This window comes from Stigmatopora nigra, unplaced genomic scaffold, assembly GCF_051989575.1.
Source record: "Stigmatopora nigra isolate UIUO_SnigA unplaced genomic scaffold, RoL_Snig_1.1 HiC_scaffold_60, whole genome shotgun sequence".
In the NCBI taxonomy this organism is placed as follows: Eukaryota; Metazoa; Chordata; class Actinopteri; order Syngnathiformes; family Syngnathidae; genus Stigmatopora; species Stigmatopora nigra.
Window position 1 is genome coordinate 64,761 of NW_027551638.1, and position 20,240 is coordinate 85,000.

General features: G+C 41.3%; 1 protein-coding gene and 1 long non-coding RNA gene across 9 annotated transcripts in view; one reads left to right on the forward strand and one right to left on the reverse strand.

Annotated features, from left to right (window-relative positions):
* Positions 1-1,199: 1,199 nt before the first annotated feature.
* The window catches only part of LOC144193073 (autotaxin-like), a 51,389-nt gene continuing 32,348 nt past the window's right edge, over positions 1,200-20,240 (reverse strand). Inside the window, exons 6-8 of one of the 8 annotated variants that reach the window (XR_013325585.1) lie at positions 19,526-19,582; positions 5,292-5,566; positions 1,200-3,049 (exon numbers count right to left, since the gene is read on the reverse strand). Coding sequence is in view for 3 of the 8 variants with exons in the window: in XM_077711908.1 (XP_077568034.1) it covers positions 5,420-5,566; positions 19,526-19,582 (204 nt within the window). In the remaining 5 variants the exon portion in view is untranslated. Of the gene's footprint in view, positions 3,050-3,330; positions 5,567-5,587; positions 8,378-9,825; positions 11,565-18,782; positions 19,583-20,240 lie in introns of those variants that run through there. The other 7 variants (XM_077711910.1, XM_077711908.1, XM_077711909.1 and 4 more) reach the window with 7 other exon arrangements.
* On the forward strand, positions 13,462-18,874 carry LOC144193074 (uncharacterized). Its single transcript, XR_013325591.1, has 3 exons — positions 13,462-13,558; positions 13,616-13,933; positions 18,489-18,874. It is a non-coding gene; the product is annotated as an uncharacterized LOC144193074 (long non-coding RNA).

A 20,240-nucleotide genomic window follows, 5' to 3' on the forward strand; every position in this document is an offset into this window, starting at 1 on the left:
CCCCAATCATCCTTCCTCCAATCAAGATTCACTTCCTGCCCTTATTTAAACCCTTTTCATTTGTCAGTTCACCCCTTTGATACCTTGATGCCTTGCTTACTTATGGACTTTATTGTAAATAAAATATAACTGAAGGCTACTTGCAGTGTTTGTCCGAACTCATCCTTGACCGAACCCGTCTGCTGTGATAGTTGCGACTCCCTGGTATATCTTACCCCAGGGGGAGTCGTAACACTGACTCATCCTTGACTGAACCCTTCTGCTGTGGTATTTGTGACTCCCTGGTATATCTTACCCCAGGGGGAGTTGTCCTATCCTCAGCAGCACTGCAGCACTTGTCCACATTTCAGTCAGCACCTGGAACCGCATAAATGATGACTTTCGATGTAATGAGCAGATAGATGTTAACCCCAACTCCCCTCTTAGTCAGACAGACTGGTGTTCCAGCATCTTTGACGCAGCAGAAGTCACACCAATGTCCATTTTGTTCACCTATATGGAGATTGATACCTCCACATAATGACAAATGAATTCTGCAACCCTCGCAGGAGGGCAGTCAACGTAGCGGCTGTTGTTGCCTGCCCCTGCTTGCATGATCTTTTAGCGTTTGAGTAATAAAACCATCTTGACAAAAATGAACAAAGACAAAAATGAACAAAGGGAACCCCAAACATTTATTTTGACAATTTCACCTCTAAAGTTGCTATGAACATTTTCCTTTCACAAATTAAAATCAACCAAAATTCATGCAGTAGAATATTAAATGCTAAACACTATCCCATCCCTCTTTTAAGCCTTGTGTCTATTACTTTTGTGCTGACGCCCGTACCACTCTCCTATCTTTCATGGATTGAACCACATTTTTTAAGTGAAGAAACAATAACTATCAAATTCAATTTATCATATTTCAAATTTCATCAACTATCCTGATAAAATAAGATTAATCAATTTAGCATCTTTCTTATTTCACGTAAATCCTAGTGAAGGGTTTGCTTATGTTGTCTTTTTTATCACATATACAATGAATAATCCTGTTCATAGTCAGAAAGAAGAATCCATCCTTTATACCAGGGGTGCTCATACTTTTTTGCTCCAAGTTTTATTTTTAATTTAACCCTTTTTTTCTGGGCCAAAGACGAAGCTTAGTAGTTATGTATGCTGTTGATATACCTAATGCCAGTCAGGACCCAAAGTAGTGTAGGCAGCTAATAATCATGCTTGGACTCGCGATGGCGCTTTTTTCCCGCCCAAGTCTCATAAATTTCTTTTTATTGTTTTACTGGATCAAATCTTTCTCTCATGCGATGTACCTTAGCTCGTGGTCGACGTGTTGAGCACACCTGCTTTATAGTATACCTCAGGGTTTGGGAAATGAGAGAGCCATCAACAATTCATATTTTTGAATGTAATACCTTGTTAGGATTGGCTTCTTATTATTATTTCATTGTTTTCTCTGAGAGTTCTTATGTTCAATTTCCTATTGTTGGTTTTCCCTCCTGACTTTCCGTTCGTCATTTAGAATTAGTTTCTGTTGTCTATTTAGACCCTACTGATTGTTATATAATTTGTCGGATTGTCTGCTTTTATTTGCCATGCCATTTTTCTCCATTGTCTCGGTCCATGTTCCAAGTTTCCTCACTTCCCCGTGTTTTTCCAAGTCGGATTTGATTTTTGTTATTTCTTGATACGTCCCTTGTTACTTTCCTTGCCTCCTGGCTAAGTTATTAAAGTTTTTGTTTGAACACCACTTTTTCCTTCGTCCTTGCCTGTGTTGTACCCCTGAATTCTAGCAATTTTTGCCTTTAAAACACAGGTGAAATAATCAGACAGGTCAGTTGTTGTTATCTTCAAGCCAACTTTTAGTGATATCAATTCAATTCACACAAAAACATAATATACAATAACACCCAAATATATACATATAAATATATTAACAACCCGTCATAACCCAAAACAATGTACTTGTTGCATAAACGGTCATGACTTATGACTATTGTAACTTGTGACCTTTTGTTTTGCAACTTAGCAAAGTCCTCAGCTAGTTAGCAGGGCAAACAAAGGAATCTCAATACCATTACTTAGCTTCATTGATACGACCGCCATACACACATACACATCACAATGCTAATGCTAATGACGGCCGAGGGTACGTTGCTAATGCTATTACCTGTGCACTACTCGAGGCTCGTGAAGTCTCAATAGCATAGCTTCCTTTGCTACGACCGTCATATACTGCACACTATCATGCTAACGCTATAATGGCGGCGAAAGGTAGCTTGCTAAAGGCTATACCTGTCCTCCCCCCGAGACTTGCACATTCATGCACACATAAAAAGTAAACAAACATTACTAAACATTATGTTCTTTCTCACATGCTAACTATTGTCTCTTGCAAACCCCACACTCAATCGGTCTCCACAACAAAACAACATACCTTTAAAACACAGGGGGAAATAATCAGACAGGTCAGTTGTTGTTATCTTCAAGCCAACTTTTAGTGATATGCCTTAACCCCCTCCCCCTCCCGCGTGTCAGCTATCCCCGCGTGTCAGCTACATGAGTCCAGACACAAAAAATCGAATACCGATCCATACCCTTGCTATATGGCTGGAGGCATCAATAATCGAAGAATGATAAACACCCAATTCCAAAACTATTTTTATATCACACATGCACTTATTTATAACTTAACTCACTTTAACATGTCACACCTGCTCCCCAGGAATTGTGTCCTATTCCTCATTTCCTCGCCTCTACCTAAAAGGTGCACAATTCTTGTCCTAACAGAAATAAATGTGCTTTTTCAGTTGCTTTAGAATACAATTCATTTTGACTGCCTCCATTGGTCACGTTTTTACTGTATTTTTTCTTCTCATATTTATGTCTAATGAAGAATTCAATTGCTTGGTCGATTTGAGGTCGTTTGATTAATGTTGACTTTGAGGTGCAGAGTACTCAGGACTCATTTAACCCATTGGCTGCAATTGATGGCGGTAGATATCCGATTCATGTTGACTGGGGTGCAGACAAACCTTCATTCTCTCAATTTCTAAAAGAAAGAAATTGCAATACAGCTAGGTGTTTAAATCCTTTATGTGCTCATTTTTATCGAACATATAAAAGTCTTAGTATACTTTTAGCCCGCGACGATGCCAGACAGCTCGCCGAACAGACAGCTCACCGAACAGACACATCGAGACAACTACTTTTAGCCCGCGACGATGCCAGACAGCTCGCCGAACAGACAGCTCACCGAACAGACACATCGAGACAACTAGCATATTAATTGTAATTTCTTGTCAACTGTGTGTGTGTATATGTGATCCAGACAGCTCGCCGAACAGACACATTGAGACTATTAGTATATTAATTGTAATTTCTTGTAAACTAGTATAAAATGTGGGATGGGCACGGGCGAGGTAAGTTTGTCTATAGACACATGAGAACAGGACATTTTGTTCCGTCACCCAGAAACACAAATTGAAAAACATGTACACACGACAACAATATGAAATTTATTGATACTTTTGATATTAAATATTTAGATATTAATGATCTAATATTGTCAATACAATGACAAACTCTTTCTCCCTCTCATGATTGTGATTTTGAGCGGTAGCGATTACCTGGTTGATCGCTCTCAACAATAAACTCTCTCTCTCATGATTATAATATTGAGAGCAAGCGAATCCGGCGACGAATTGTCTGTTCGATGAAATGTCCGGTGGCGAATCCGGTGCCAAAATGTCCGTCGACCAAATATCCGTTCGACGAAACGTCTGGTCGATCAACTGTCCGTCGACTAAACTCCGTTCAACCAAACATCCGGGGACGAAGTGTCCGTCGACCAAGTGTCCGTCAACGAAATGACCGGGTACCGTCAGGTGACATACATCTACAGGTGTGTCCCATTGTTCACCTGTATTGGATGGGGTGTGAATGCTGGTGTGGTTGACTGTAATTGGTGCTGGGGCTGCTTCAAAAATCTCAGCGGGAAGATTTTCTTACTATGCCAATTACAGTGCGCCCGAGTAAGCGGATATCATTGTCAGTTGGATTTGAGACATTAATTGTGATGACAGGGAAAACTAATTTTCTTACACGGACCAAAGTCTTATTGAACTTTAAGATCATCTGGCCACTGGGAGTTCACATCAGGCTGAAAAAAGCATGCTCATTAAAACTAATAGTGGGGTGGAACAGATGACACCATCTTGTTACAAGATTTGGAATGATCAATTATTTTCTTCTGTCCACCTCTGACACCAAATTAAATGTTGTCTCAGATATTTAGTTATTAATGCTCTGACATTGTCAATGCAATGACAAACTCTATTATGATCATAATTTTGAGAGTGAGAGATAACCTGGTTGGTTGCTTTCAACAGTAAACTGTTGGGGGTAGGTAGGGATTCGAACTGGTCACGCTAGGGGGATGGACTCATCTCCCAGAGCTGGCTATTCTGACACTTCCTTCAGCCAAAGTCTTTGAAAATCTCATCAAGCCGACTCTGCGTGTGCTACCTCTGATCCGAAGTTATTGAATGTATATGGTTTTAAACCTGACATTACTGTTGAGAACAGCTCTCAAAAATATATTCACGAGAGAGAGTTTAATATCTAAGTACTGTTGAAACCAGCTCTCAAAATTATATTTATGAATTTAATATCTAAATATCTAATATCAAAATATCAATGAGAGCACTCATTTACCACACATCTAAATGGTCACGCGTGTGCGGCCGAGCAGGCGAAAACTTTCCAAACTGTTAAAAGTTTCATAAACAATAGCCAAAATATCCCTATTTCATCCAATGTTAAAATCAATTGCATGTCATTGAGTTCATAAATTTGTTCAAATTCCTGCTGACGAGCGACACGACGACGACCATCAATGCAAACCCAGATAAATTTGCGAACAAATTTGATTACTTGCTAGCCATTGCATACAATTTGTGAGTTTTACTGTTTTTTAATACAAAATCCCATCTGTGAATTCCCTTTGTACATAATTTGTAAGTTTGTATTTGTATTTTTTGTACCGAATTTGTAAAAGATAGGGTTAATTTTTAACCCTAATTTTGCAAGACTAAAAGCATATGACTTCAGATGCCTCCTTTTTTGAAAGGTTAATTTGGGAGTACTTATTGGTGTACCTATCACTTTTATGTAAGTATTGGATTGTTTCTCATAAAAATTGAACAAATTGAATTTAATATTATTCAGAGTATTTATGTATACCTGTCGTTTAAAGAAAAGTTGAGAATCAAGAGTGATTCCTTGGTACTTACATTCTCAGACAACATTGATTGTTTTTCCTTGGACAAAAACATTGGTATCGCTGTTATTTGTCACCCTTGTTGAGAAGTATCTTCATACAGTCTTAGATATCTAAGACTCTCTTCGTAATTGGGAATTTTCAAGCCAGTTCTTCATTCTCATTATTGCATCTGTGAGTTCCTGTGCTGCATGTCTTTTTGTCTTTTGCGTGGACATATAGCGCAGCATCATTGGCATACAATGGGATGGTGACAATTGAAAGACAACAGCTTGGCAGATCATTCATCTGAAGACAGAAGAGGAGTAGAGCTAGCACTGAACCCTGTGTTGGGTCTGTCTGGCTGACCTGCCTTCTGGAGCAGTCACAGAAAGAGTGAGACGAATTTGAAGATAAGTTTATTACCAGGCTGCAGGATGGGTAGAGCTTGAACAGCTGTCTCTGTACAGTCTGTTCCTTGCAACAACTCCCAGTATGAACCGAAGTTGTCATAGAGGCTTTGGACTGACACGTTTGGACAACTTCAGGGCAAAGTTCTCCATCACAAGGATGCAGGGTTTTAATAATATTAATAATAATATAATAATAAACGGACATAGGCTTTGTCGTCATTATCAACAAAAATAGCCTAATTGTTATCATATCCAAACGTGTCATGAAATTGGTAGTGCGTCTCCATAAGGTGCATTTTCTAGGCAAAAGACCCTGTTAAGTGATAATTGTGGACTCGTAATCTGGCGTTATGCCATTATGGATACATCGCATCACCCCCTGAGCGGATAATTTACCTCTCACTGTCTTTCACTTACCTTCCGTCAGCCAGTAGGAGGCAGATCACCGCACAACGTCTTTTCATATTACCTCACCCCGAAGTTATTACACATAAGGGATTGTGTTGTGTTAACGCAAGTTTAGAGTCATGATGGATATGAGAAAAAACCTGTCCTTAAGCCTATGTGACCATACTTTGTGGGACCTGTGGCGTCTGCCAAAGGGCAGCAGCTGTAACAGATTGTGACCACGGTGGTATGGGTCCCCAATGATGATCCTGGCTCTTCTGAGGTAATGAGGGCTGGCAATGTCTTCCAGTGAGGGCAGAGAGCAGTCAGCGATCTTCTGGGTAGTGTTAATCACTTTCTGCATGGCCTTTTTGTCTGCTGCCGTGCTTCCTGCATACCACACTGTGTGCAGTATGCCAGGGTGATCTCCACAGTGGTTCTATAGAAGGTTACCAGAAGCTTAGTGTCCAAGTTGTTCCCCCTGAATACCCTGTGGAAATGGAGTCTTTTCTGGGCCTTCTTCACTACCACTGTAGAGCTTATTCATGACGTGGACCCAAGGAATTTAAAGGACTGGACCCTGTCTTCACATACTCCATTTATGAGGAATGGGGCCAGATCCGTGCTGTGTTTGCAAAAGTCCAGGATTATTTATTTAGTTTTCGTGGTGTTCAGTGTGAGATTGTTCACCGAGGACCATGAAGACAGTTTGTTGACCTCATGTCTGTAGGCCGACTCATCCCCTCCTGAGATGAGTCCGAACACAGTGGTGTCATCGGCAAATTTGATGATAGAGTTAGACTGAAGGGTTGGTGTACAGTCCTATGTGTACAAGGAGTACAGAAGAGGACTCAGTACACTGCCTTGAGTGGGAGCCAGGGCTCAGTGTAATAGAGGAAGAGAGCTGGGAACCAAGTCTAACAGTTTGTGGTCGGTTGGTTAAGAAGTTCATTTATGACAAGGACGCAGGGTTATGACAAGGATGCAGGGCTAAGTCTCAATGACAATTATGTTTTTTTATGTACAACTGAAACATTATTTTTGGTTACTCAGGAAGCATGGCAGTAAACTGTTGATAAATTTCACATTTCCCCCTGTAGTAACTAAAATATAGTTTTAATCATATCAATTTGTATTGCTCCTCTCCAGGTTTAGATTACAAATATCATCATCAGTTACTTTTCACAGCGTATGGAAAACAACAAAGTCACTTGTCAGGGCAGAGGCAAAAACTCGAGGCACTCGAGAAAAATTCCTCTGCGTCCATCTTTGTCGCCGGTTTCATCTGGGATAAGGGTCCAGCAGTGTTCTCCAACTATTGCACACACACCTCACTACTGGGCGGTTTTTCTGTCAAGGGCAAGGCGGTTCTGGATAAACATTTGGGTCATGGCGGTTAAATGGGCTTCTCGGCCTTGTAGTCGGACTGATCCGGTGACATAGGCCTGGAATCTGTAGTCAATGGTTTCCAGACGTAGGGTGTTCTTTGCGGTTCCTACCAAGGAATATAGAATTTTGTAGGAGACTGACCAGTGTTTGTGTTCGAGGGGGGCCCCACACTGGATCATAGGGGTGGAAATCGAGGCTCCGGCGTTGGCGTCTGGTGGGTACCGTGGGTTGGGTTAGGCGACTGTTGGGATCGAATCTGTTGTAAGGATGCATGAGTGGTCGGAGACACATGTAGGGAAACAGCGGTCATGTCTCACATAATGGAAAATGGGGATGAGAAACCGATCGCATAATTTCTGGCGTGAGCAAATTTCATTAATATTTATATGGCCGCAAGTTAAGTTTATGAACTGACCACAAGCCCCCTCTTGCCATTTTGGGACCCAAGTCTGAAATCATCACTTTAGCTGCTCTGTGAATGCAGCGTTGGGCGCTGAGACTGATGGCTTAAAATTACAATATCGAGTACAGAACGTCGGTGGAAAATGCCAATGCAGATGCCTTATCTAGACTGCCGGGGAAGGGGAAGGATAACACAGCTGAGGAAAACAGCATCTTCTATTTCTCAGTAGTGGATGAGCTCCCCGTGCAGGCTACAGAGATCGCAAAGAGCACTCTCAAGGACCCAGTCGTATGCAAATTACTAGTGTTGACTTGGTCTGGATGGCCAAGTCATAACAAAGAAGAGAGACTGAAACCATACTTTTCCCGGAAAAATTAACTGTCTGTGGAACAAGGTTGCATATTGTGGGGAATTCGAGTCATCATTCCACCAGCACACCGAGAGCAACTACTGCATGATCTTCACCAAGGACACCCTGGAGGATGCAGGATGAAGGCCTTGGCCAGGAGCTACTTGTGGTGGCCGCAGCTGGACAGTGAAAGAGAACATACAGTACAACAATGTGAGGCCTGTCAGAGTGTGAGGAAACTACCACCAGCAGCAGCTCTACACTGCTGGCAGAGTTTGGTAGTGAATACATATTGACTTTGCAGAGAAAGATCAACACCACTTCTTAGTATAAGTGGACAGTCATTCAAAAAGGCCCATTCTGCACTACATTCTGATATTTGGCAACCAACCTATTACCTTTGATGCTTTCTGACCCATATTAGTCACTTACTTAAAAGTTCAAACAACAATTCTATTCTTACAATAGTTTGAACAACATATATATATATATATATATATATATATATATATATATATATATATATATATATATATATATATATATATATATATATATATATATATATATATATATATATATATATATATATATATATATATATATATATATATATATACATATACATATACATATACATATACATATACATATACATATACATATACATATACATATACATATACATATACATATACATATACATATACATATACATATACATATACATATACATATACATATATATATATATATATATATATATATATATATATATATATAGTGGAGTTTTATTTTCCTTTTCTATTATTTTTACTTACCTTAATTGTTATTATAGTTACAGATGTTGTTTTTGCTTATGCATGTTGGATTAAACAATAACTCTGTAACTGTAATTGTTTTGATTTATGGCTTTAAAGCCGTACGAGAATTCACGGTTTGAGGAGATACTTTGGAGATCGGGAGGAAGTCTTGATGAATCTACCTTTTTAATGTTGCAGACCACTGATGTTAGATTATGAGTGTGTGCGTGAATTGTTGTCAGTCTTCTTGTGTTTTTGATTGGCTGACCACCAATATATGGCGCACGGTCTACTTGCCGAAAGACATTTAGCCGACTAACATCTGGCCGACGGCCGAAGGGTCATCTGGCCGAACTTAGAATTAGCCGAACGACTAATTGGCAGACCAAATATCTAGCCAAAGAATATTTAGCGGACGCGCTCGCCCCGCCCCCGGTCGTGTGTGTGTACAAGTTTTTCAACCTCGGCCTGCGGGCCTGATAGGTTCATTAATAATTACCCTTCCAATATAATTATCAATCACTGCAGGCAGACATCTTATTTAATTATTGACATTTAATTAAATAGATTGCGTCACTGATAGGGACCTTAAGAGTAGGTAGATCAGAGCGTCAGGACTTCATCTTGATCTCCAAAGTATCTGCTCGAACAGTAATTCCCGTACGGCTTTAAAGCCATAAATCGAAACAATTACAAGGTTATTGAATGATTCAACATGCGTAAGCAAAAACCTCTGTAACTATAATAACAACCAAGGTATTTACCAGTAACAAAACAGGAAACTAAAAACAAATTTGGATTGAAACAATCACACCTTTGTTTGACATAACAATTATTTAACAATTACATAAAGAAGCTTGAAGTGCGTCACGAGGAATGCACACTATGCGAGTGTTGCTGGAAGTGGCAGATATCCGTATCTGTTGTTAGTCAGAAACCTTGGCGTCTACTTCCTGCAAACCTAGATCAACAGTCCTCGGAGCCCCAGACTGGGGGAGATGTCGGATAAACAATCGTTGGATAAGCAGTCCTTGTGAGAGGACTAAATGACTGTTTATGACCCCGAGCACCCTTTTAACAATACGAAGAATGATTTAACAAAGAAATGATTTACTACACATTTATATATAATAGTAATACAGAATAACCCCAACAGGGCCATATAAGGCCCGTTACTGATAACATTGATTTAGAATAACAAGTTAGAGTTAACAACATTCATTTAAAATAACAAGTTACAAATAACAACATTCATTTAGAATAACAAGTCACAGATAACAACATTCATTTAGAATAACAAGTTACAGATAACAACATTCATTTAGAATAACAAGTCACAGATAACAACATTCATTTAGAACAGCAAGTCACAGAAACCACAACATTCATTTAGAAGAACAAGTCACAGATAACAACATTCATTTAGAATAACAAGGAAATTTATTCACGGCCAAACAAAATAGTCATAACAGTAAGTACTATAATGACAGAAGAAAAAAGTAGTTATAACAGTAGATTCTATAATTTACACCAGCATGGAAAACAATCTTTGAATTAAGGTTGACAGCAAATCATTTTGAATATATATTTCCAAAAATAATGGGAAATTATTTCAAATTAAAATGTTGTTCTTATTTGAATCGGCAGAACACTTCCACCTGAATGACAAATAATTTTAGTGCAATTGGGTCTGGTACCAGGTTAAAAGTGCACTTTTCACCAGGAAATCAAGCACCCTGTGCTCGGTTATAGTCTCTTAAAATCGCCAGTACTTTTATTTATGCAGCGGTATTCGTATTTATTCATTTAATGCTTTTTTCGGCTGGATTTAAGGTAATTTTAGTGCATTTTGGCAACCACTCCAATATTGATTGGAAAGATTATTGCTCAGAAAGCAAGGCCATAAAACCATAGGGAACTCTTTTATTATATAGGTTTTATTGTCTCTATATGCAAAAAAAGGTGAATGGGTTTTAATTGAGACTAGACCTTCTTAAATGGGTTTGATAGATTTACCAATTAGTATTTTTTTTTAGAATTTAGTATTCAAGTCAATGATGACGACAATGCCTACGTCTGATTTTCATTTTTCATTTCCAAGTTCAGCTTTCAATAATGGAGGTACGTGAGATCATATCTTTTTATTCTTGCAAGAAGAGAATCCATCCACACATGCCTCCGGTCAGATGATTCTGAAGACCCCGGTGTCCCTTTTGCTAATATAATCATTAGATTTAAACAACATGCATAACAGAAGTCTAAACATTATGAGAGTCTCATAAAAATTAGCTTTAGTTCTCAAAACTATTGAAGGTCTGTCGAATCTTCCCAAAGAGAGAGAAAGAGAGAGAGAGAGAGAGAGAGAGAGAGAAAGAGAGAGAGAGAGAGAGAGAGAAAGAGAGAGAGAGAGAGAATGTTGATGCAGACCATCTTGAGAAGCCACGTTTCCCAAAACAAATCCACAGTTCCCAAGAGCTTGTTGTTGAACCATAGTCTCGAGAAGTCCAGGTGTGAAGGATAAGTGACCGCCAAAGGTCTTTTGGTCGACTTTGGAGCTTTGGAACTTTTGCAAGAGATGTATTAAAATGCAAAGTATGCATATATGTAATATTTAATATACGAAATAAGGCAAAGCGTTCACATTTATGATAATGATGAACCTAACATTCCAGGTAAGCAAAGCAGAAACTGTCTTCAGGTTCTGAACATGGATTTTATCGAGCTGAACCAAGGTGGCATATGCAGGTACTGTCTGGTGGTCATTGACCGAGTGGGTTGAGATATGCCCAATCAAGAAAGCGGACGCCAGGGCAGTCGCAAAAGCCATATGCAAAAGGATCATTCCAAGCCATGGAATACCACAAGTCATTTGGAGTGGTGCTCGCTTCGTAAGCCGGATTATCCAAGCTATGGGACGGCATCTTGGAATCGACTTGAGGTATCATTGCGCCTGCCGCTCCCAAAATGCTGGACTCGTTGAAAGAACCAATGGAACAGTAAGACTCAGACTGATGGTGGAGGAGACAGGAGAAACAGATTCTCTCACTCAGTGATTATGCAAAATGTTCCAAGAAAGAACTGTGATAAATGTGAATGATCTGCCGACATTTCCTCGGTCTCCAATACAGGAGGTCCTGTCCCTAAGCGACCTGGTACTCGTCAAGGTGATAAAAAGAAAGTGCTGGTCATCTCCACATGGGGACGGACCTCTCGTGTGATTTTGACCGCTAACTTCACCAAGTTGGCCACCACCGTCAAAGCTGATGAACGAGTGTCGGAGCTCACGACCAGGATCCAGTGTGGGGCTTGGATGTGCCCCTCAAACACTGGTCATTCTCCTCCAAAATCCTAATGGCTCTGTTCCCCTGGGTGGAAGTGGCAAAGAACGCCCTGCGTCTGGAGACCATTGACTGCAGGTTTTGGGCCTGTGTCGTCGCATCAGTCTGGCTGCGGCAAGGCCGAGAGGCCAGGGTAGCCGCCTTGGCCCAGGTGATTGTCCAGGGCTGCCCTGCTCTTGACGGAGTGGCCGCCCAGCAAGGTGGTGTGTGTGCCATGGTGGGACACTCATGCTGCGCCTTCATCCCTGCCGGCACATCCTACTCAGTCCATGATGCCCAGCAGGCTATGAGGAACATGCAGAGCGCTGTGACCGGACATCCGGTTCCATAACGAGGATGGCTTGACTACTTCCTCTCAGGCTCATGGACACTCTTTTGAAAGCCCTAGTACAATTTGTAACTGCTATTACTCTCGTGCGTGTTATCCTAATCTGTTGTTTACCCTGCTTCTACACTTTGATCAAATGTACCATGAATGCCACATTCGAACGTAGCATGATTGTTGAAACCCAGTTAATGCTAACTCGTATACACATGCAACAATCCATATACCAATCTGACTCTAATGTGGCGCTACTGTCTAACACTGATTAATGTCTTTCCTATTCTGAGACACCAGACCATGAGGTGATCGTCCCCAGTAGGAGGTCAAGGGAGCAATTTTGCCTCAACTGCGTGAAGGGTTTTCGCCACCTTCTGGTCGGTTTAAACTCTAGTTCGAAATCATTTGTGAAGAATTTAGTTCAAAAGTAGCGTCGCTAACAAACAAAGTTCCAATGTTTTATACTTACAAGAGGAGGGAATTGTAAGATAACATTAAGATAAAGGGACAACGTCGCTTGGAAATTGCTTGTTCATATTGGATCAGTTTTTGTAAGTATAGAAACATCATTGTCATAAAGGACTTGCCCCGAGTTTGGTCGTTGTCATGGGGACTTGATACTGATTAACCTGACTTCGCCCAAAGTTTCGCCGTTGCCATGGAGACTTGCCACTGATTAATCTGACTTTACCCAAAGTTTTGTGGTCGTCATGGAGACCTGTCACTGATTAATCTGACTTTGCCCAGAGTTTGGTCATTGTCATAGAAACCATACTATGCCCTGTTTTCATATATAAAGACTGACTCACTGTTCTTTCAGAGAGAATTGCGAGGACGACAGACTGTGAGCGGTTCACAGCTGTTTGAGCATTCCCCCCTTCCCCCTCCTGCAGTCCGGTAATAAACCTATTTCCTATTAAATTGATCTCACTCTTTCTTAACCTGCTCCTGAAGTTGTATTTTCAGATCTATCAGCTTGGAAGGGCAAAGGCGAGCAGGGAGCAACTTCGGGTGCTTGTGCGTCCAGTCACTCCTCCCTCCTCTCCGCTCATCGCCTCCTCCGGGAAGACGGCGTGACACGACCATCAACCACTTCCGCGACACGTCTCGCCGCTGGGCCTCCGCCCAAAAACAAGGCGATTTCCCGGTCGTCAGCGGGCAGTGCTTGAAAGTCCTACCTGAGTGTTCCCGTCAACCACCACACAGAGTCCGTGGAGCTGATATTCCGGGACTCTTCTGCTGCCAGAACTTCTTTGAGGTGCCAACACCACGGTATAGTCATTCTAAATTCCCTATAAGTGATTTGGGAGCTTCGTGCTGAGTCCAGGCTGGTCAGATCATTCTGTTACGTCTTTGGGGAGACGTCGAGGTGAGGTTAATAGAAATAGGACCCAGTGGCGGGGAAGCAGGTGGGGACGAGGGAAAAAGTGCTCATTCCAAACATTTAATTACTTAGGCAGTATTTTAGAAAATAAAATAATTAGAAATAAAATCACAAAACCAAACCGGACTAGGGAAAAAACAAGGAATCGAGGAACAAGGTAACGCCTACACATGGCGAGGGAGATAAGGCAGACGATCTTATAAATGACATAAAAATCAGTGCCTCTTAAATAAACACAACAGGAACTAATTTTGAATGACGCACAGCTGCGCGAGCACAACGGCAAGGCAGGAGGGAAAAACAAGAGTGTGGAAACATCAGAACGGAGAGAAAGCAATGGAAAAACAATAACAAGGTACTCCTAACATGCAAATACCCTTAATTAGCCAAGATGGCGCCGTTCAAGCGGAAGCCTGTGGCAGTAGCTCTGCACCAAGGGTGTCAGACTCTTATGTTTTTCATGTTTTACAGCTCTTCTATCTTTTTTTAAATGACATTTTAATATTTCCTAAAGCATTCTTTTTTACTTTACTTTGTACTTTATACTTTTTACTTTAATGTTTTTACAACTTTCCTTGTTCTGTTAGCCTGGCATTTTTCGGCCACTTCTTTTTTGTTCGGGGGACCAGCCAGCCATGCCTACGCTGTCACACACATGGAACTATCTGTCACAATACGCAGCAGAAGGAGCAACACCTCGGTACCGCCGGAGGTCTGGAGCTGGACAAAAGTGCTGGGAGAAGAGGCAACGCTTCTGACCAACCATTCCATCGTGGGATGGAAGAGTTGTAGGCCCCTAACAGCGACGGAGTCGAGATTTTCTGCCCTGCTGCTGTTTTCTTCAGCTTCAGACTACTGAGTAACTGTGCAAATAAGCTTGCAAGAGCGTATTCTCCACCTTGGTCACAGTCTGCAGCAGTTCCCCATCTCGTGGAAGACTTCCTGTGTGTGGTTCCAGTTTTTGCCCAATTTACAAGGTCGTTTTTGAGTCCGATTCAGCTACCGCAACCAAATTGGCGCTGTTTAAGCAGCAGCCGGCGGCCACGGTAGCTTTGTCCACTCTTGTTCGTTTTGTGTTTTGCGGCTTTTATGTTTTAATGATTTGATGATTCCATTTACTTTGATTTGCTTTGTACTTTGTGCTTTTTGCTTTGCTGTTCTGTGGGGTTCCAGTTTTTGTCCAACTCTACAATGTCTTTTTGAGTCCGATTCAGTTACCGCAACCAAATGGCGCTGTTTAAGCGGCAGCCGGCGGCCACGGTAGCTTTGTCCACTCTTGTTCGTTTTGTGTTTTGCGGCTTTTATGTTTTAATGATTTGATGATTTTAATGATTGATGCTGTTTATTCTGTCTAATCACCCTCTTGCTACCTGCCACAATGTAATTTCCCGAATACGGGATGAGTAAAGTTATCCAATCCAATCCAATCCAATCCAATCCAATCCAATTAAGGGAAATTCAGAGTTCCCACTCAGCCTACTATGCATACTATGGAATGTGGGAGGAAACTGGAGTATTCAGAGGAAACCTATGCAGCCCCGGGGAGAACATGCAAACACCACACAGGTGGACCGACCTGGACTTGAACCCAGGACCCAGAGCTGTGAGGCCGACAAATGGTATAGGCTCATCAAATCTGCCTAATGGTGTAGGCTCAGTCAACTTTCCGAGTTTAGTCAACCGGCCCCCTCTACAACTTCACTTTTGTTTCTGATTCCGCTCAAATCCAATATATCTCTTTCGGTATATCGTGTGAATGATGGACGACCTTAGAAACCGTAGTCACAAGCCGCAGATCAATGTTTAATACATCCATATGGCTGTATTTGATGTTAAATTCCGGTATTTACGAACAACTTGAAAAATGCTACACGAAAAACACAAAAAGATTACAAAACTAGGGAGAGTTTGAGGCAACATGGATTGACGCCACCATCTTAAGCTCGAGTTCTGGTACCCATCCTCTAGAGGGGGGGGTTGGAAACTTCCACCTAGAGTTGCTCATGGTGAGAGGCGCCGATCAGGTGTGGGCATACTTATTGCCCCACGCCTCGGTTCCTGTATGTTTTACATACAGAGTTAACCCTGGAAGATAAGAGAGTAGCATCCCTGCGTCTGGGCCCACATAACTTGGACATTTGGATAAAGAGAGGGGCAGAGCTGTCACCACCTGGTTGTTAAGTTGGCTCCGTTGATAGGGGCAGGAGACCAAAATGTTTTGTGAGGGTCTGCTGGAAATGCCTGGTCCCCTGTCAGAAGGAGTTTCAATTCCTACCTCTGACATGATTTCTCTCATGTCCGTCCGGCACGAGGCAGAGTCATTGAGTATGAGTGAAGCCCGGAGCTGCGGCCACAAGGTGGTCGATGCCTGTCGTGGCGGGAACCCCACAGCCTGCTGGTGGAGACTGGCAGTAAAGGATTTGTTAGGCTGAGAAAGGAGTAGTATTGGGCCTTTTGGTTCCACGGGGCTCCAGAATCAGCTGACAGGTATCAGAGAGCCAAGCGACACATGGCTCTGGTCTTCTCTAAGGCAAAAGATCCTCGGCGGAAGGTCTCCGGGGGTGGATTAGATCCATCCAGAGTTTCTAAGGCAAGGGTGGCCAACTCTGAACCTTGATAGCCACCATCCAATCTGTTTTCCATTACTCCCTCCTCTATCACGCCTGAATCAAATTATCTACTCATTCGAAAACTGTCCAGAAGCTTAATAACCTATCCAGATTTTTGATTCAGGTGTGTTGGTGGAGGGAGATATGGAAAACAGACCAGATAGGGGCTCTTGAGGACTGAGTGGGTCACCCTTGTTCTAAAGCAGTGGTCTCAAACCGGTCCTCAAAGGGACGCAGTGGGTGCAGGTTTTCATTCCAACTCAACAAGGATACCTTTTGCAAGGGCAATCAGTCAATTAGAGTCAGGTGCTACTTATTTTAAAGACACCTGATTGGTTAAAATGTCGGCACTAAATCGGTTGGAACAAAAACCAGGACCCACTGCGGCCCTATGTGGAACCGGTTTGAGACCACTGTTCTAAAGGCACTGCATATTGGATTGGATTGGATTAGATAACTTTATTTATCCCGTATTTGGGAAATTTCATTGTGACAGTAGCACGTGGGTAAGAATGCAGATAGTTTTAAATTAAACAGTAAAATCACAAAGGCCATAAACAACAAAGCAAAAGCACAAAGCAAATCAAAGTAAATGGGATCATTAAGAATCACCAAATAAAATCATTAAGAGTGGACGGAGCTACTACCCCCATCAGCTGCCTCTTGAACGGTGCCATCTTGGTTGCGGTAGCAAAAATGGATTCAGACGTTTTGAAGTTAGACAAAAACTGCAACCACGCACAGGAAGTCTTCCAAAAGATGGGGAACTTCTGCAGACTGTGACCGAGGTGAATAATATGCAGTCTCTCTTACAAGTTTATCCGCATAGTTTCTCGGTGGTCTGAAGCTGAAGACAACAGTAGCAGAGTCGATCCCCCTCAACTCCGTTTTCGGCCTGATAAGTGCCGACAGCTCTTCCATCTTATCCCAGGACGGATAGGTTGGTCTTCTCCCGGCACTTTTGTCCAGCTCCGAATTCCCAGCGGCATTGAGGTGTTGATCCTTCTGCTCTGTATTGCAACAGCTAGTCCCATGTGTATGACAGCCTAGGCATGGCTGAATGGTTCCAAAAAAGAAGTAGCAGAAAGAAACCAGGATAACAGAACAAGGAAAGTTGTGAAAACATCCAAGTAAAAAGTACGAGGTAAAGTAAAAAGGAATGTATTAAGAAATATTAAAATGTAGTTAAAAAATAGAAGGGCTGTAACAACGAAAAACATAAGAGTGAACAGAGCTACTGCCACTGGCTGCCAAGTGAATGGCACCATCTTGGATTGATAAAAGAAGTTGTGGGGCTGTCTTGCTTGACACGCCTCTGAAACATTATGTGGACAATGCGGACAGTGCCTTTGGGTTGGCAGACCGGTGTTGTTGTCCCCCTTCTTAAAAATGGGACCGGAGGGTGTGTTCCAATTACAGAGGAATCACACTCCTCAGCCTCCCCGGGAAGGTCTATTCCGGGGTACTGAAGAGGAGGGCCCCCAGGAGGTCCAATCTCAGATTCAGGAGGAACAGTGTTGTTTTCGTCCTGGCCACGGAACAGTGGATCAGCTCTACACCCTCAGCAGGGTTCACAGGGGGAGGGGGGGGGGGCACTGGAGTCGACATGTGCTTTGTGGATTTGGAGAAGGCATTCAACTGTGTCCCCCAGGGATTTTCTCGTGAGGGGCACTGAGGGAGTATGGGGTCCCAGAACCCCTGATGTGCCAGGTCCGTTCCCTCTATGACCGGTGTCAGAGTCCAGTCCACGTAGCCATTTCCCGTGGGGGTATGATTATTGCAGGCATGGCTTATGTCACCAAATATGTTCATAACTTATATGGCTTTTTTTCAGATGATGTGGTTCTGTTGGCTTCATCAAGCTAAGATTTCCAACTCTCGCGGGAACGATTTGCAACTGAGTGTGAAGTGGTCGCAATGAGAAACAGCACCTCCAAATCTGAAAACATGGTCCTTAGTTGGAAAAAGGTTGCATGTCTTCCCGGTCAATGGAACAGGTCCTTCCCCAGATAGAGGAGTTCAAGTCTTTTTACACGTTATTTGGTGCGAAAAAAAGTTTAATTCATCTTTACAGGTTTAATGTTGCCCAAACACCTTTTTATAGTAAGGCCTAAATTTGTATTATTATGTTTTATTAATACCTTGCTCATTTATGCTTTTCAAAAAAAAATGCGATTAACAGCAAGCTAACTATGAAAACATTCAATAATCATGATTTAATTTTTTTACAGGACAGAACACATTACATCAATGTATATATGCATGTATATGAAAATTTCTAAATTTGTATTATTATGTTTTATTAATACCTTGCTCATTTATGCTTTTCAAAAAAAATGCGATTAACAGCAAGCTAACTATGAAAACATTCAACAATCATGATTTAATTTTTTGACAGGACAGAACACATTACATCAATGTATATATGCATGTATATGAAAATTTCTAATATTGACATTACTACAGAATTTAATATGTAAGGTGACAGATGTTCTGGTGATCATTCTAATCTCTTAGTTTAATCAAGTACAATCCAAATTGATAAAGTATGTATATAAAAAAGAAAACGCAGATGACTAAAGTTTTTTTCTCACGAGAGTTTTGACTTTCATAATCCATGAATCGTGAATAGTTTAGTGGTGAGGAAGAGATGGAATTCAAAGGAAAGCCGCTTTTTGAGAACATGTGTGTAGTTATAGCTACTGATAAATCAATGTACTTCAAGTGTTAAAATCTAGAAATATCAACATGGAAAAATTAGATCTCACTCTCATAAGTGTGCATAAAAGTTTTCATTGAGAGAATTTCATCATAACGCCGTGTGGTTCTACGGTATAAGTCTAGACCTGTCAAGATTTCAACATCTCTTACCCGAGCTGTGTGTATTTTCATCAGGTCCTCCACCCAATTAGAATCCCGATCGGAGCCCTGTAAGAGATGAATGAAGAGTATTAGTTTGAATTTATGGACCTCAAACGATCACAAGTAACACTGAATTTTGTCCAATTTTGCATAATAAAGATTGCGAGATTAATAAAACTACTTGCATAAATCAACTGCATTAGGTTTCTAGGGTTTTTTTTTTAAATTATCCATGACGTCAAAAGAGTGGTGGAGAACAGAACATGATATCAAAAGAAACAATTCCTAAGCTCAATTGCATTAAATTGTCATCAGGTTCAAGACTTCTCATTTCAAATGAGATTGAAACAGCTGTAATAGCTTTGGTAAAAATGCAGTATGAAACACTTTTCACTTGTCCACAAAAATGCATATATGTAAGGCCCCGACCGAGATAGGCATTGAATGTGCTCTGTTTGAGTAAAATGAGATAAATCCTTGAAGAAAAGATACAAAGTTAGGCAATATCAGCTCGTAAATGAGAGATGGGGAAACAATTATTAAGCTCCAAAATGTGTGTCACTCTAATCCGGGGGTCTGGATCCTTTTTGACTGAGAGAGCCATCAACAATTCATCTTTTTAAATGTTATTCCTTGAGAGCCATACTCAAAATTTAAAAGTAAAAAATCACTAAAATGTGTGCGATTTGTAGTAATGTCACCACTTTTAAAGTAAAAAGTTCTC